The 18,613-nt window shown below is 46.2% G+C and overlaps 1 protein-coding gene across 1 annotated transcript in view; it reads left to right on the top strand.

Annotated features, from left to right (window-relative positions):
* The first annotated feature begins 157 nt into the window (after positions 1-157).
* LOC115189553 (exocyst complex component 6) overlaps positions 158-18,613 on the top strand; it is a 34,033-nt gene continuing 15,577 nt past the window's right edge. Inside the window, exons 1-6 of the mRNA XM_029748179.1 lie at positions 158-383; positions 538-647; positions 6,654-6,765; positions 9,041-9,175; positions 9,735-9,914; positions 13,713-13,742. Coding sequence (XP_029604039.1) covers positions 562-647; positions 6,654-6,765; positions 9,041-9,175; positions 9,735-9,914; positions 13,713-13,742 — 543 coding nt within the window. The 5' untranslated portion in view covers positions 158-383; positions 538-561. The remainder of the gene's footprint in view (positions 384-537; positions 648-6,653; positions 6,766-9,040; positions 9,176-9,734; positions 9,915-13,712; positions 13,743-18,613) is intronic.

Raw genomic sequence — 18,613 nt, 5'->3', positions numbered from 1 at the left:
CCCCATCCTCCCTCCCTCCCTCCCTCCCTCCTCCTCCGTCCCTCCCTCCCTCCCGCCCTCCCTCCCTCCCTCCTCCCTCCCTCCCTCCCTCCCTCCCTCTCTCTCTCTCTCTCCTCCTCCCTCCCTCCCTCCCCTCCCTCCCTCCCTCCCTCCCTCCCTCCCTCCCTCTCTCTCTCCAGGGTTATGGCTACCCAGTGAACAGACTGTTTGACCTACTGTATGAGATCAGAGACCAGTACAATGAAACGCTGCTGAAGAAATGGGCTCTGGTATTCAGGGAGATCTTTGAACTGGATAACTACAGCCCTATCCCCGTAGAGACCGAAGAAGACTACAAGTCTGTAATTAGTAGGTTCCCTTTCCACGACGCAGAAATCGAAAAGGTTTGTCCTTCATTCAACACCCCTTTAACTAACTTCACAACATCAGGATGTGATGAAACTGTGTCTTAAAGTCGACGCTCTTTTCTCCTTTTATAAAAAGTCCCTTCAGTTAAATAAACCCTGGGGTTTTTATTTGTTATTTTTTTGTCAACAGCAAGACTTTCCGAAGAAGCTGCCGATGTCTCAGTCGGTGCCTCAGATCTACGTTCAGGTCAAGGAGTTTATCTACGCCAGCCTGAAGTTCTCCGAGTCGCTGCATCGCAGGTGAGTCCGTCGGCTCGTTAGGTCCGCTTCCCAAATCACAACCTGTTATTATCCGATGTAGTGCACTACTTTCCACCAGGGGTCCATTTGGGGCGTCGGTGGGAGAAAAAGTAGTGCGCTTATGTTAGGGAAAGCAGGTACAGTTTGGGACACATTATAAAAACGGTTGTGTTTAATACTGTGGGGTCAGTCTTAATGTCTTGTTGTGTGCTATTCCCTCACTAGGGTCCCTAGTACAGGGGGTTAATAACTGGGAGTCAGAGCCTGGCTGTTCCCTCACTAGGGTCCCTAGTACAGGGGGTTAATAACTGGGAGTCAGAGCCTGGCTGTTCCCTCACTAGGGTCCCTAGTACAGGGGGTTAATAACTGGGAGTCAGAGCCTGGCTGTTCCCTCACTAGGGTCCCTAGTACAGGGGGTTAATAACTGGGAGTCAGAGCCTGGCTGTTCCCTCACTAGGGTCCCTAGTACAGGGGGTTATAACTGGGAGTCAGAGCCTGGCTGTTCCCTCACTAGGGTCCCTAGTACAGGGGGTTAATAACTGGGAGTCAGAGCCTGGCTGTTCCCTCACTAGGGTCCCTAGTACATGGGGTTAATAACTGGGAGTCTGCTGCCCCCTGCAGGAGATCAGCTATTCTTTTAAACAAATTGTCCTTGAATATCTCTTGCTGCAATACAATACCACAGTGGTTACAATTTTTATGTCTCTGCGTCCAGTATGAAGGAAGATGGAGGTAGGTTCACGATCCAACGCTTACTAGCGTTTGCTCAATAACTGGTCGTTTACAACAGTTAGCATGCTAGCTATTCTTGTTCGTCCGACTCTGGGGGGGGGGGGGTTAGATGAATTGCTTCTTTGCCAAAATATCTAACTATTTCTTTAATGTGTAGGAAATTTGTCATTGGAGCTAGTTACAGGGTTTTTGCTGTATAGACTATTCTTAGGCGGGCTGTCTCTGGTCATTTCTTGGGTATAACTAATATTTTCTAATAATACCATCTTTGTTAGTTTTCAATCAAATAAAAGCTAGACAGTCAGGGAGAATAGAAAAAATAAATACAACGGGCATTCAGAGCACATGCCCAATGATTTTGGTATAATGTTTTAGCAGAAGAACAAAATGCATAGAATTGCAGAAAAGTTGCTTTACAACAGCAGAATGTTCTCTACACTGCCAAGATAGTCTTTTAGATAACGTTATCTTTCTATGTTAGAGAATGTTCAGTCTGTGGATAATAAAGTAGACAAGCTCCTTCCAGAGAGACGACAGGGATTGTAACGTACTCTGTTTCCTGGAAACATGGCTCTCTCGGGGTATACTGGTCCCCATCCATACAGCCATCTGGGTTCTCAGTGCATCGCGCAGACAGGAATAATAAAGAACTCTCCGGGAAGAAGAAGAAAGGCGGGGTTTCATGATGAACCACTCATCCCGAACTAGAATACCTCACAATCAAATGCCGACTGTATTACCTCCCGAGAGAATTCTCTTCGGTTATAGTCACAGCCGTGTATATCCCCCTCAAGCCAATAACACGACGGCCCTCAAAGAACTACACTGGACTTTATGCAAACTGGAAACCACATGTCCTGAGGCCGCATTTATTGTAGCCGGGGATTTTACCAAATTAAATTTGACTGTAGTACTCACGCTGGTAAAACACTGGACCACTGCTACTCAGCTTTTTGAAATGTCTACAAGGCCCTCCCCCACCCTCCCTTCGACAAATCAGACCACGACTCCATTTTACTCCTCCCTACCTAATAGGCAGAAACTCAAACAGGAAATACCCGGTTCTAAGGTCTATTCAACGCTAGTCTGACCAATCGAAATCCATGCTTCAAGACTGTTTTGATCAAGCGGATTGGGATATATTTCGGGTAGCCTCTGAGAATAACATCGACGAATACACGGATACAGTGACTGAGTTAATCAGGAAGTGTATAGGGGATGTTGTACCCACTGTGACTATTAAAACATACCCAAACCAGAAACCGGATAGATGGCAGCATTCGAGCAAAACTGAAAGCGTGAAACACCGCATTTAACCATGGAAAGGTGACTGGGAATATGACAGAATACAAACTGTAGTTATTCCCTCCGTAAGGCAATCAAACAGGCAAAACATCAGTACAGAGACAAAGTGGAGTCGCAATTTAACGGCTAAGACACTAGACGTATGTGGCAGGGTCTACAGACAATCACGGACTAGAAAGAGAAAACCAGCCACGTCGCGAACACCGTCTCGCTTCCGGACAAGCTAAACACCTTCTTCGCCTGCTTTGAGGATAACACAGTGCCACCGACGCTGCCCGCTACCAAGGACTGTGGGCTCTCCCAACGTGAGTAAGACATTTTAAGCGTGTTAACCCTCCCAAGGCTGCCGGCACAGACGGCATCCCTAGCCGCGTCCTCCGAGCGTGCGCAGACCAGCTGGCTGGAGTGTTGACGGACATATTCAATCTCTCCCTATCCCAGTCTGTTGTCCCCACATGCTTCAAGATGTCCACCATTGTTCCTGTACCCAAGAGAGCTAAGGTAACTCTTGTAACTTTAACGGATTACAGAGTTAATGTTTACAGTTAATTCATTGAGCTGTATCTAAAGATATTTTCTTTACAGTTATTTACATATGTAATTGTATTAGAATTCGTATGTTGGAGATTGAGAGAACTACATACATATTTTTTGTTGTTGTATTGGTTAGTATTGGATTACGCTTTTGACTGCAAGTTCCAGAATGCCTTGCGACAGGAAGTAAGAGGAGCCAGTTATGTACAAGTGATTATCCTGACTTTCACTAGCAACTTTTATTTTTTTGTAGAATCTAAAGTTGTTAAATGTAACGTACTCCAAGCAGTTTAGTCTCCTCAACTTGCTCAATTTCCACATGATTTATTACAAGATTTAGTTGAAGTTTAGGGTTTAGTGAATGATTTGTCACAAATACAATGCTTTTAGTTTTTAAAATATTTAGGACTAATTTATTCCTTGCCACCCATTCTGAAACTAACTGCAGCTCTTTGTTAAGTGTTGCAGTCATTTCAGTCGCTGTAGTAGCTGACGTGTATAGTGTTGAGTCATCCACATAGACACACAGGCTTTACTCAAAGCCAGTGGCGAGTAAAGATTGAAAAAAGTAAGGGGCCTAGACATCTGCCCTGGGGAATTCCTGCTACAGCAGGTCCTGTAGCATAATCTCTGATCTCTAATCTCATAATCTCTGATAATCTGTGAACCATTTATCAACAGAGCGAGTCACAGGTTTTGAGCTTCTGCTTGTAAACAGGAAGCAGGAATACGGAGTCATAATTTGATTTGCCTAATGGAGGATGAGCAAGGGTCTTGTATGCTTGCTTGATGTATGTTTTCCTGCTTGTTTATAGCCTTGTACAGTTACTTTGAGTGCCAGCTTTTTTTTTCTTGTCCTGAGGTGGAAAGTATACCACAGTCACGATAACAGCAAAAAAAACCTCCCTATTCCAATACGGGTGAATAATGGTTTGAGACGTCTACTGCGCTTGAGTCAGCACACCATTTGTTGTTGATGAAGAGGCAAACCCCCGCCCCCTCTGGATTTCCCTGACTCAACCGTCCTGTCCGCTCAGTATATGCAACCCCTCCCCCTCTGGATTTCCCTGACTCAACTGTCCTGTCCGCTCAGTAAATGGAAAAACCATTGAGTTGGATAGTCGTAGGAGGGTATCTTGTCCGATAGCCATGTTTTAGAAAAGCAGAGCGTATTGCAGTTTTCGAAAGTCTCTCTGGTAGTAAATCCGCGATCGGCTGTCTTCCATCTTATTAGCAAGTGACTTGATTTGATCAATAAAATGAAGGGAGGAGGTGGCCAGTTTTGCCTTAATCTCCCCAGGAGCATGATACATAGCGCATAGAATTAAAAAAGGTATTGTTGGATATTATTCATCCTAATCAGACAGGTTTTTTTACATGGACGATACATTGGAGGTATTATAAGATAAGTACTGGAAACAACAGAACACTATAAAAAAACACTGAGAAACCAGGTCTGGTTTTCATAGCAGACTTTGAAAAGGCTTTTGATAATTACGACTGGAGTTTATATATAAATGCCTGGACTATTTTAATTTAGGAGAATCTCTTATACAATAGGTTAAAGGTGTGTTTGGTAACCCTAGGTGTAAAATAGTAAATAATGACCACTTCTCAGAAAGTATTAAACTTTCGAGGAGTAAAACAAGGTTGTCCACTATCGGCATATTTATTTGTTATGGCCGTCAAAATGTTAGCTATTAAAATCAGATCCAACAATAACATCAATGGGCTAGAAATCCAAGGTTTAAGAACAAAGGTGTCATTGTATACAGATGATTCATGTTTTCTTTTAAATCCACAATTTGGATCCCTCCACAGCCCCATAGAGCATCTAGATAATTGTTCTAACCTCTCTGGATTACAACCAAATTATGCTATATTACGTATTAGATCACAAAAAAATACAACTTTTACATTACCGTGTAGTTTACCAATAAAATGGTCTGACGGTGAAGTGGACATAATTTATTCATTTCCCGAAAGAAAGAAATTATCTCACTACAATACATTTTTGTAGAAAGTTAGGAAAACTAGATAAGATCTTGCTACCATGGAAAGGGAAAATACCTGTCTATTTGTGTAAAAATCACCCTGATTTAACTCTTTAGTCATATCCCAGTTTACCTATTTGCGTATGTCCTACCTTTACACCTAATGAAATATTCCATTTTATTTTGAATGGCAAGACAGACAAAATTAAACGGGCCTATTTATATAATCAATATGTATTCAGAGGGCAGAGATGATTACATATGAAAGCATTAGATCTCTCATTGAAGGCTTCATTAATACAAAAGCTATAATTAAATCTGAACTGGTTCTCTAGCAGGTTAGTAAAAATGTCTCACCCAGTGTTCAAGAATGGCCTTTTCCCCTTTATTCAGATTACAACCTCTCACTTTAGGTTATTTGAAAATGAAATTATCTCAAAAATATTACTATTTTTAGAACAAGTCATAGAAAGTTGGTTGAAATTTTAGTTTAATCCACCAGAAAAGACAACAAATATTACAACAAATATTATAACATATTTGTTAAAAAAAAATTGTTTACAAAAATAATATTTTGTAAATTAAATCATTAATAGGACTGGTGGAGTTGTCACACAAAACTATATGGAGAAGTCTGCTCTATCCAAAATTACAACCAACTAATTGCAGCATTAGCACAAAAATGGAAGAGGCCAAGTGGGAGGGGGAGAAAGTAAGGAACTTGTCTGTCGGACCTGCATTAAAGACCAAAATTTGTTTAAAAAAATTGTGATAAAAAAAGTATAATGCTTTCATTTTAAGGACCAAAAAAATGTACACCTGTGCTGTACAGATTGCTAAATAGTTCGGAAGAGATTTTCAATGTACCGATTCTATGACACATGGTTTATGAATTGATACACAAAACAACACACAACTTAGATTTTTTTTAATTTAAATTGTTCAAAATTCTTGCAACCAATAGAATGTTATCTGCAGATGTTGCTGTGAAGAGACAGAATCATTTGATTGTTTGTTGTAGTACATTTTAGTCATTTAGCAGACGCTCTTATCCAGAGCAACTTACAGTAGTGAATGCATACATTTCATTTTCATTTCATACATTTTTTTTTAATTTTTTTTTTTATTCGTACTTGGCCCCCCGTGGGAATCGAACCCACAACCCTGGTGTTGCAAACACCATGCTCTACCAACTGAGCTACGGGGAAGTACTGTCCATATGTAGCTTGTTTTTTGGTCGCAGGTTCAGGAATGGCGTGAACTCTGCAAATAGCACTGCTGGATGATCTGAAAAGTCATAGTCAATCGATCAATAATTATAATACTGTTAATCAAAATCTTTTAATTTACAATCTGTAGAAACTATGAGAATAGAAAAGTTCGGGAACTTTTGTGAAACATCACTTCTCTTTATGGTTTTGTTTTGGGTTTGTGTTTTCAGCTGGACAGAGATCGATGACATGCTCCGTAAATCCACCAACCTGTTGTTGACGAGGACACTGAGTGGCTGTCTACAGAACCTCATCAAGAAACCCCATATAGGACTAACTGAGGTACAGTACATTATACCCTACATGACCTAAAGTATGGGGAGACCTGCTCATCCAACACCTCATTCCAATATCATGGGCATTAATATGGAGTTGGTCCCCCCTTTACTGCTATAATAGCCTCCACTCTTCAGGGAAGGCTTTAATATGGAGTTGGTCCCCCTTTACTGCAAAAACAGCCTCCACTCTTCAGGGAAGGCATTAATATGGAGTTGGTCCCCCCCCCCCCCTCTACTGGGAAGGCTTTCTGCTAGATGTTGGAACATTGCTGCAGGAACTTGCTTTCATCCCAAAGGTGTTCGATGGGGTTGAAGTCAGGGCTCTGTGCCGGACAGTCAAGTTCTTCCACACCGATCGCAGCAAAACATTTCTCTATAGACCTCGCTTTGTGCACGGGGGTCTTCCTGCTGAAACAGGAAAGGGCCTTCCTCAAACTGTTGCCACAAAGTTGGAAGCACAGAATCAATTAGAATGTCATTGTATGCTGTAACATTAAGATATCCCTTCACTGGAACTAAGGCTCGTAGCTCGAGCCATGAAAAACAGCCCCAGACCATTATTCCTCCTCCATCAAAGCTTTACAGTTGGCACTATGCATTCAGGCAGGTAGCGTTCTCCTGGCATCCGCCAAACCCAGATTTGTCCGTCGGACTGCCAGATGGTGAAGCGTGATTCATCACGCCAGAGAACGCGTTTCCACTGCTCCAGAGACCATCGTTAGACCACTCCAGTCGACGCTTGGCATTGCGCATGGTGATCATAGGCTTGTATGCGACTGCTCGGCCATGGAAACCCATTTCATGAAGCTCCCGACAAACAGTTCTTGTGCTGACGTTGCTTCCAGCGGCAGTTTGGAACTTAGTAGTGAGTGTTGCAACCGAGAATTATTTTTACGCGATTCAACACTTGGCACCCCCCGTTCTGTGAGCTTGTGTAGCCTACCACTTCGCGGCTGAGCCGTTGTTGTTCCTAGACATGTCCACTTCACTATAACAGCACTTACAGTTGACTGGGGGCAGTTCTAGCAGGACAGAAATTTGATGAACTGACTTGTTGGAAAGCTGATGGAGGTGCCACGTTGAAAGTGACTGAGCTCTTCAGTAAGGCCATTCTACTGCCAATGTGTGTCTATGGAGATTTGCATAGGTGTGTGCTCGATTTTATACACGTGGCAGCAATGGGTGTGGCTGAAATAGCCCAATCCACTAATTGGAAGGTATCCCGGACAGTTTATTAGGTACAAGTTAAGTGCCGAATACAACCTTACAGTGACATGATTATTTGCAAGCCTCTAACCAACAATGCAGTTTAAAAAATAAGAAATTAAAGTAATTAAAGAGCAGTAACAATAGTGAGACTATATACAGGGGGTACAGAGTCAATGTGGGGGCTATATACAGGGGGTACAGAGTCAATGTGGAGGCTATATACAGGGGGTACAGAGTCAATGTGGAGGCTATATACAGGGGGTACCGGTACAGAGTCAATGTGGAGGCTATATACAGGGGGTACCGGTACAGAGACAATGTGGAGACTATATACAGGGGGGTACCGGTACAGAGTCAATGGGGAGGCTATATACAGGGGGTACCGGTACAGAGTCAATGTGGAGGCTATATACAGGGGGTATGGTACAGAGTCAATGTGGAGGCTATATACAGGGGGTACCGGTACAGAGTCAATGTGGAGGCTATATACAGGGGGTACCGGTACAGAGTCAATTGGAGGCTATATACAGGGGGTACCGGTACAGAGTCAATGTGGAGGCTATATACAGGGGGTACCGGTACATAATCAATGTGGAGGCTATATACAGGGGGTACCGGTACATAATCAATGTGGAGGCTATATACAGGGGGTACCGGTACAGAGTCAATGTGGAGGCTATATACAGGGGGTACCGGTACAGAGTCAGTGTGGAGGCTATATACAGGGGGGTACCGGTACAGAGTCAATGTGGAGGCTATATACAGGGGGTACCGGTACAGAGTCAATGTGGAGGCTATATACAGGGGTACCGGTACAGAGTCAATGTGGAGGCTATATACAGGGGGGGGGTACCGGTACAGAGTCAATGTGGAGGCTATATACAGGGATGCTAATAATTGTTTACTAAAAAAATAAAAGTGTTTCTTCAAGGTGTGGTGACCCCCCCCCCCAAAACATATTTTTGTTCTTTTTCACCTTTATTTGATGAGGGAATTATTTAAGAAAAGTGCTGATATATTTAACAGTTGGTCTCGTTACGTCTCTCTTTGTTGTTGTTGTTGTATTGCAGTTAGTCCAGATCATCATCAACACAACCCATCTGGAGCAGGCCTGTAAATACCTGGAGGACTTCATCACCAACATCACCAACATCTCACCAGAGACCGTACACACCACGCGGCTCTACGGCCTTTCCACCTTTAAGGTAGTGTAGGAAATCCTTGGGTCATTTCTGTCTGAATTCTCCACCGGTGTTTCTACTTCACTAATTAGATATAACTAATAAACAAACATAGTTAAGGTATATTCATTTAGTCGTAAGTCTCTTCTCTTTGTGTTGCCGCAGGCTCAAAACATGGTTATTGGTGGAATTAAGGGAACTGTTATAAACTTTCCAGAGCTTCCGGTAGTTCAGCGTCGTTCATCAATGTGCACTGACGTAGTATTACCTGGCGTTCAGCTCATTCTGTCAGTAGTACTGACGTAGTATTACCTGGCGTTCAGCTCATTCTGTCCGTAGTAACCTCCGTAGTACTGACGTAGTATTACCTGCCGTTCAGCTCATTCTGTCAGTACTACTGATGTAGTACTGACGTAGTATTACCTGGCGTTCAGCTCATTCAGTAGTAACCTCCGTAGTACTGATGTAGTATTACCTGGCGTTCAGCTCATTCAGTCAGTAGTACTGACGTAGTATTACCTGGCGTTCAGCTCATTCAGTCAGTAGTACTGACGTGTTGGTGTTCCCTGTCTGCTGTGTCTAGGATGCACGTCATGCAGCGGAGGGAGAGATCTACACCAAACTAAACCAGAAGATAGACGAGTTTATCCAGCTGGCAGACTATGATTGGGGCATGCCGGAGTCAGACGGCCAGGCCAGTGGATACCTTATGGACCTCATCAACTTCCTCCGCAGCACCTTCCAGGTCTTCACACACCTGCCGGTGAGTTAGCCACGCCCCCCCCCCCCTCCGCGCAGGCAGGGGAACTCTGGGAGATGGAGTTTTTGTTGTTGTTGTGAGTTATTGTGGTAGTTTGTTTGTTGAAGTGTTCTTGTTGTTCTTGTATCAGTGTTACGTGACGGTGGTGGCTTGTATCTACTGTGCTTCTCATTGGGTTGAGTGAAGCTGTTGATGATATCCACTGTGGCATGGATGCAGTCCTGTACTGCAGTAATAGGTGTATGTGTTGGAATCCTGTACTGCAATAATGTGTATTCAGTGTTGGAGTTATGTACAGTGAGGGGGGAAAAAGTATTTGATCCCCTGCTGGTTTTGTACGTTTGCCCACTGACAAAGAAATGATCAGTCTATAATTTTAATGGTAGGTTTATTTGAACAGTGAGAGACAGAATAACAAGAAAAAAATCCAGAAAAACGCAGGTCAAAAATGTTATAAATTGATTTGCATTTTAATGAGGGAAATAAGTATTTGACCCCCCTCTCAATCAGAAAGATTTCTGGCTCCCAGGTGTCTTTTATACAGGTAACGAGCTGACATTAGGAGCACACTCTTAAAGGGAGTGCTCCTAATCTCAGTTTGTTACCTGTAAAATAGACACCTGTCCACAGAAGCAATCAATCAATCAGATTCCAAACTCTCCACCATGGCCAAGACCAAAGAGCTCTCCAAGGATGTCAGGGACAAGATTGTAGACCTACACAAGGCTGGAATGGGCTACAAAACCATCGCCAAGCAGCTTGGTGACAACAGTTGGTGCGATTATTCGCAAATGGAAGAAACACAAAAGAACTGTCAATCTCCCTCGGCCTGGGGCTCCATGCAAGATCTCACCTCGTGGAGTTGCAATGATCATGAGAACGGTGAGGAATCAGCCCAGAACAACATGGGAGGATCTTGTCAATGATCTCAAGGCAGCTGGGACCATAGTCACCAAGAAAACAATTGGTAACACACTACGCCGTGAAGGCCTGAAATCCTGCAGCACCCGCAAGGTCCCCCTGCTCAAGAAAGCACATATACAGGCCCGTCTGAAGTTTGCCAATGAACATCTGAATGATTCAGAGGACAACTGGGTGAAGGTGTTGTGGTCAGATGAGACCAAACTGGAGCTCTTTGGCATCAACTCAACTCGCCGTGTTTGGAGGAGAAGGAATGCTGGTGAAACCTGTTGCTGGTAGAACCCCAAACCAGACCTGTTGCTGGTGGAACCCCAAACCAGACCTGTTGCTGGTTAAACCCCAAACCAGACCTGTTGCTGGTGGAAACCCAAACCAGACCTGTTGCTGGTTAAACCCCAAACCAGACCTGTTGCTGGTGGAACCCCAAACCAGACCTGTTGCTGGTGGAACCCCAAACCAGACCTGTTGCTGGTGGAACCCCAAACCAGACCTGTTGCTGGTGGAACCCCAAACCAGACCTGTTGCTGGTGGAACCCCAAACCAGACCTGTTGCTGGTGAACCCCAAACCAGACCTGTTGCTGGTGGAACCCCAAACCAGACCTGTTGCTGGTGAACCCCAAACCAGACCTGTTGCTGGTCGACTGCTTTGCTGCTTGCTCTGTACACCAGCTTCCTTATCTTGTATACAATCATTTCCAGGTTTTTTTTTTATTCCGGTTTCGTTTTTTAAGACGTTGTTTTTCTTAAGGAATGTCTCCTCTGTCTCCCACTGTGATGTAAATCTATAATTGATTTCTCTATTGATTTAACTTCCTCTGCCAAGCATGCTGGGTCCGTCTCTGATCTGATTTAACTTCCTCTGCTAAGCATGCTGGGTCTGTCTCTGATCTGATTTAACTTCCTCTGCTAAGCATGCTGGGTCTGTCTCTGATCTGATTTAACTTCCTCTGCTAAGCATGCTGGGTCTGTCTCTGATCTGATTTAACTTCCTCTGCTAAGCATGCTGGGTCTGTCTCTGATCTGATTTAACTTCCTCTGCTAAGCATGCTGGGTCTGTCTCTGATCTGATTTAACTTCCTCTGCCAAGCATGCTGGGTCCGTCTCTGATCTGATTTAACTTCCTCTGCTAAGCATGCTGGGTCTGTCTCTGATCTGATTAACTTCCTCTGCTAAGCATGCTGGGTCTGTCTCTGATCTGATTTAACTTCCTCTGCTAAGCATGCTGGGTCTGTCTCTGATCTGATTTAACTTCCTCTGCTAAGCATGCTGGGTCTGTCTCTGATCTGATTTAACTTCCTCTGCTAAGCATGCTGGGTCTGTCTCTGATCTGATTTAACTTCCTCTGCTAAGCATGCTGGGTCTGTCTCTGATCTGATTTAACTTCCTCTGCTAAGCATGCTGGGTCTGTCTCTGATCTGATTTAACTTCCTCTGCCAAGCATGCTGGGTCCGTCTCTGATCTGATTTAACTTCCTCTGCTAAGCATGCTGGGTCTGTCTCTGATCTGATTAACTTCCTCTGCTAAGCATGCTGGGTCTGTCTCTGATCTGATTTAACTTCCTCTGCTAAGCATGCTGGGTCTGTCTCTGATCTGATTTAACTTCCTCTGCTAAGCATGCTGGGTCTGTCTCTGATCTGATTTAACTTCCTCTGCTAAGCATGCTGGGTCCGTCTCTGATCTGATTTAACTTCCTCTGCTAAGCATGCTGGGTCTGTCTCTGATCTGATTTAACTTCCTCTGCTAAGCATGCTGGGTCTGTCTCTGATCTGATTTAACTTCCTCTGCTAAGCATGCTGGGTCTGTCTCTGATCTGATTTAACTTCCTCTGCTAAGCATGCTGGGTCTGTCTCTGATCTGATTTAACTTCCTCGGCTAAGCATGCTGGGTCTGTCTCTGATCTGATTTAACTTCCTCTGCTAAGCATGCTGGGTCCGTCTCTGATCTGATTTAACTTCCTCTGCTAAGCATGCTGGGTCTGTCTCTGATCTGATTAACTTCCCTTAACTTCCTCTGCTAAGCATGCTGGGTCTGTCTCTGATCTGATTTAACTTCCTCTGCTAAGCATGCTGGGTCTGTCTCTGATCTGATTTAACTTCCTCTGCTAAGCATGCTGGGTCTGTCTCTGATCTGATTTAACTTCCTCTGCTAAGCATGCTGGGTCTGTCTCTGATCTGATTTAACTTCCTCTGCTAAGCATGCTGGGTCTGTCTCTGATCTGATTTAACTTCCTCTGCTAAGCATGCTGGGTCTGTCTCTGATCTGATTTAACTTCTCTGCTAAGCATGCTGGGTCTGTCTCTGATCTGATTTAACTTCCTCTGCTAAGCATGCTGGGTCTGTCCTCTGATCTGATTTAACTTCCTCTGCTAAGCATGCTGGGTCTGTCTCTGATCTGATTTAAACTTCCTCTGCTAAGCATGCTGGGTCTGTCTCTGATCTGATTTAACTTCCTCTGCTAGCATGCTGGGTCTGTCTCTGATCTGATTTACTTCCTCTGCTAAGCATGCTGGGTCTGTCTCTGATCTGATTTAACTTCCTCTGCTAAGCATGCTGGGTCGTCTCTGATCTGATTTAACTTCCTCTGCTAAGCATGCTGGTTCTGTCTCTGATCTGATTTAACTTCCTCTGCTAAGCATGCTGGGTCCTGTCTCTGATCTGATTTAACTTCCTCTGCTAAGCATGCTGGGTCTGTCTCTGATCTGATTTAACTTCCTCTGCTAAGCATGCTGGGTCTGTCTCTGATCTGATTTAACTTCCTCTGCTAAGCATGCTGGGTCTGTCTCTGGTTTTTCTTTTCCTGTCCATTTATTGTTGCCATCCTTTCTCTCCCTCCTATTCTGGACATGTTTCATTTGTTTGGGTGGTTCTGGTTCTGCTCAGAATAACTGCAATGACCATGCTGCCATGTCGGTAAGTACCCCCCCTACTCTACCCCCCCTACTCTGCCCCCCCTCTTTGCCCCCCTACTCTGCCCCCCCCTCTCTGCCCCCCCTCCCCTGCCCCTCTCTGCCCCCCCCCCCTCTCTGCCCCCCCTACTCGGCAGAGTGCCCCCCCTACTCTGCCCCCCCCTGCCCTACTCTGCCCCCCCTCCCTGCCCCCCCTACTCTGCCCCCCCCACTCTGCCCCCCCTCCCTGCCCTACTCTGCCCCCCCACTCTGCCTCCCCGCCCCTACTCTGCCCCCCCTGCCCTACTCTGCCCCCCCTCTCTGCCCTCCCTACTCTGCCCCCCCACTCTGCCCCCCTTCCCTGCCCTACTCTGCCCCCCCTCCCTGCCCCCCCTACTCTGCCCCCCCCACTCTGGCCCCCCTCCCTGCCCTACTCTGCCCCCCCACTCTGCCTCTCTGCCCCCCCTGCCCTACTCTGCCCCCCCTCCCTGCCCTCCCTACTCTGCCCCTCCCCACTCTTCCCTGCCCTACTCTGCCCCCCCTCCCTGCCCCTACTCTGCCCCCCTTCCCTGCCCCCCCTACTCTGCCCCCCCCAATCTGCCCTACCCTGCCCCCCCACTCTGCCCCCCCTACCCGCCCCTACTCTGCCCCTCCCTGCCCCCCTTACTCTGCCCCCCTCCCTGCCCCCCCTACTCTGCCCCCCCTGCCCTACTCTGCCCCCCCCTACTCTGCCCCCCCCCCCCCCCTACTCTGCCCCCCCCCTCTCTGCCCCCCCTCTCTGCCCCCCCTACTCTGCCCCCCCCTTTCCAGTCCTGGGTAGTGCATGTCTGTACTGTGGATTTGCCTCCAGGCTTGTTGCTTCCTCCACTTGTGATGATGCTAAACTATAGTAATTTACATACCATCCATCACATTTAGTGCAAGTTAAATCTAATTTGTTTATTTTATCTGTACGTTGTCTGTAAACACACGCAGGGTGTCGATTACTTTATTATGGAATATCTACATAGGCGTACAGAGGCCCAATATCAGCAACCATCACTCCTGTGTTCCAATGGCACGTTGTGTTAGCTAATCCAAGTTTATCATTTTAAAAAGGCTAATTGATCATTAGAAAACCCTTTTGCAATTATGTTAGCACAGCTGAAAACTGTTGTTCTGATTTAAAGAAGCAATAAAACTGGCCTTCTTTAGACTAGTTGAGTATCTGGAGCATCAACATTTGTAGGTTCGATTACAGGCTCAAAATGGCCAGAAACAAAGACCTTTCTTCTGAAACTCGCCAGTCTATTCTTGTTCTGAGAAATGAAGGCTATTCCATTCGAGAAATTGCTAAGAAACTGAAGATCTCGTACAAGGCTGTGTACTACTCCCTTCACAGAACAGAGCAAACTGGCTCTAACCAGAATAGAAAGAGTGGGAGGCCCCGGTGCACAACTGAGCAAGAGGACAAGTACATTAGAGTGTCTAGTTTGAGAAACAGACGCCTCACAAGTCCTCAACTGACAGCTTTATTAAATAGTACCTGCAAAACACCAGTCTCAACGTCAACAGTGAAGAGTTCCTCTGTCCAGTGTCTGTGTTCTTTTGCCCATCTTAATCTTTACTTTTTATTGGTCAGTCTGAGATATGGCTTTTGCTTTGCAACTCTGCCTAAAAGGCCAGCATCCCGGAGTCGCCTCTTCGCTGTTGACGTTGAGACTGGGGGCAAATAAGAGTGGCAATATCGGCACCTCTTCCACATTTTTTTCTTTCATAATATGGTCAGATATACTTGGATGTGTTGTGTCAGCATTTGAGACACCACAACACTACATAGAGACACTGCAACACTACATAGAGACACCGCAACACTGCATAGAGACACCGCAACACTACATAGAGACACCGCAACGCTACATAGAGACACCGCAACACTACATAGAGACACCGCAACACTGCATAGAGACACCGCAACGCTACATAGAGACACCGCAACGCTACATAGAGACACCGCAACACTACATAGAGGCACCGCAACACTACGTAGAGACACCGCAACACTACATAGAGGCACCGCAACACTACATAGAGACACCGCAACACTACATAGAGACACCGCAACACTACATAGAGGCACCGCAACACTACGTAGAGACACCGCAACGCTACGTAGAGACACCGCAACGCTCCGTAGAGACACCGCACCGCTACGTAGAGACACCGCACCGCTACGTAGAGACACCGCACCGCTACGTAGAGACACCGCAACGCTACGTAGAGACACCGCAACGCTACGTAGAGACACCGCAACGCTACGTAGAGACACCGCTACGCTACGTAGAGGCACCGCAACGCTACGTAGAGGCACCGCAACGCTACGTAGAGGCACCGCAACGCTACGTAGAGGCACCGCAACGCTACATAGAGGCACCGCAACGCTACGTAGAGACACCGCTACGTAGAGCCACCGCAACGCTACGTAGAGGCACCGCAACGCTACGTAGAGACACCGCTACGTAGAGGCACCGCAACGCTACATAGAGACACCGCAACGCTACGTAGAGGCACCGCAACGCTACGTAGAGACAACACTACGTAGAGACACCTCAACGCTACGTAGAGACACCGCAACGCTACGTAGAGACACCGCAACGCTACGTAGAGACACCGCAACGCTACGTAGAGACACCGCAATGCTACGTAGAGACAACACTACGTAGAGACACCTCAACGCTACATAGAGACACCTCAACGCTAGGTAGAACCAACGCTAGGTAGAGGCACCGCAACGCTACGTAGATGGGCAGTGGCTGAGACCGCAGATGTTCTGACTTTATAGGCTGCACTCTTTGACAGAGGTAGTTAGTAAACCAGACCAAAGACCCCTCAGAGACGCCAATACTCCTTAGCCGGCCCACAAGAATGGAATGGTCTACCGTATCAAAAGCTTTGGCCAAGTCAATAAAAACAGCAGCACAACATTACTTACAATCAAGGTCATCATTTATTACCTTTTAAGGTTGCAGTGACACATCCATAACCTGAGCGGAAACCAGATTGAATACCAGATAGACAGTCAGTTGATTATTGACAAGTTTTCTCAACACTTTTGATTAACCGGGCAAGATAGAAATCGGCCTATAACGGTTAGGATCACCCCTTTAAATAAAGGACGAACCGTGGCTGCCTTCCAAGCACTGGGAACCTCCCTACAGAGGAGAGACAGGCCTTCCAAGCACTGGGAACCTCCCTAGAGAGGAGAGACGGGCCTTCCAAGCACTGGGAACCTCCCCGGAGAGGAGAGACAGGCCTTCCAAGCACTGGGAACCTCCCCAGAGAGGAGAGACGGGCCTTCCAAGCACTGGGAACCTCCCCGGAGAGGAGAGACAGGCTCGGTGATAACAGGGGCAGCAAACCTTAAAGAAGGAAGGATCTAAACCAGGTGAACTTTGAACCTTTCCACCAACCCAGGAAAGAGCCTTGAATTCACTACGTGAGTCTTTCTCTGAGATTTGTCTGATGTTCGATAGAAGAGTTAGTTGGAAGGCAACTTCGAAAGCCAAGCTGGAGAGAGAGAAGGGCAGATTGTACATAGTAGAAATGTTTTATTTTACCTTTATTTAACTAGGCAAGTCAGTTAAGAACAAATTCTTATTTACAGTGACGGCCTACCGGGGAACAGTGGGTTAACTGCCTTGTTCAGGGGGCAGAACGACAGATTTTTACCTTGTCAGCTCAGGGATTTGAACTCGCAACCTTTCGGTTACTAGCCCAATGCTCTAACCACTAGGCTACCCTGCCGCCCCAATGACTTAGCCATCATTGTCTTGTGGATTAAAAAAAAATGTCTCCTAAATGGAATACTGTATATTACTTAAAACAGAACCAAATTAAAATTATTTTTCAGCCTTATCTGCTAAACCACTGAGCAAGTCTCCTGGAATGCTTGAGCTGTAGTCTCACTACAGGGATGATCAAAATGTCTTTAGAAGATCCGAACACAGTTCGTCTGCTACTGTGTGAATGCCTCATTTACTTACATTACAATGTCTTCCTAAACAGACTTCTAATTGTGTATATTGGCATTGATTTGTAAACGGCATGTCTTCCCCTGAAGGGCAGCAGTGTGTCTGTCACTCAGGGCGTGTAGACCAAGAGCCATGTTCCCCTCCCAGGGTGTATAGACCCAGATCCATGTTCCCCACCCAGGGTGTGTAGACGCAGAGCCATGTTCCCCTCCCAGGGCGTGTAGACCCAGAGCCATGTTCCCCACCCAGGGTGTGTAGACCCAGAGCCATGTTCCCCACCCAGGGCGTGTAGACCCAGAGCCATGTTCCCCACCCGTATAGTATCTGAATACCGTATAGTATCTGGATAATACCGTATCGCTGGCCTATGGGGTATAGGGTACCATTTGACCAGGGCCTATGGGGTATAGGATACCATTTGACCAGGGCCTATGGGGTATAGGGTACCATTTGACCAGGGCCTATGGGGTATAGGGTACCATTTGACCAGGGCCTATGGGGTATAGGGGTACCGTTTGACCAGGGCCTATGGGGTATAGGGTACCATTTGACCAGGGCCTATGGGGTATAGGGTGCCATTTGACCAGGGCCTATGGGGTATAGGGGTACCATTTGACCAGGGCCTATGGGGTATAGGGGGCCATTTGACAAGGGCCTATGGGGTATAGGGTACCATTTGACCAGGGCCTATGGGGTATAGGATACCATTTGACCAGGGCCTATGGGGTATAGGGTACCATTTGACCAGGGCCTATGGGGTATAGGGTACCATTTGACCAGGGCCTATGGGGTATAGGGGTACCGTTTGACCAGGGCCTATGGGGTATAGGGTACCATTTGACCAGGGCCTATGGGGTATAGGGTGCCATTTGACCAGGGCCTATGG

The sequence above is a fragment of the Salmo trutta genome, unplaced genomic scaffold (genome assembly GCF_901001165.1).
Source record: "Salmo trutta unplaced genomic scaffold, fSalTru1.1, whole genome shotgun sequence".
NCBI classification, from domain to species: domain Eukaryota; kingdom Metazoa; phylum Chordata; class Actinopteri; order Salmoniformes; family Salmonidae; genus Salmo; species Salmo trutta.
Note: the sequence above shows the minus strand (reverse complement) of the source record. Positions and strands in the feature narration are given on the sequence as shown.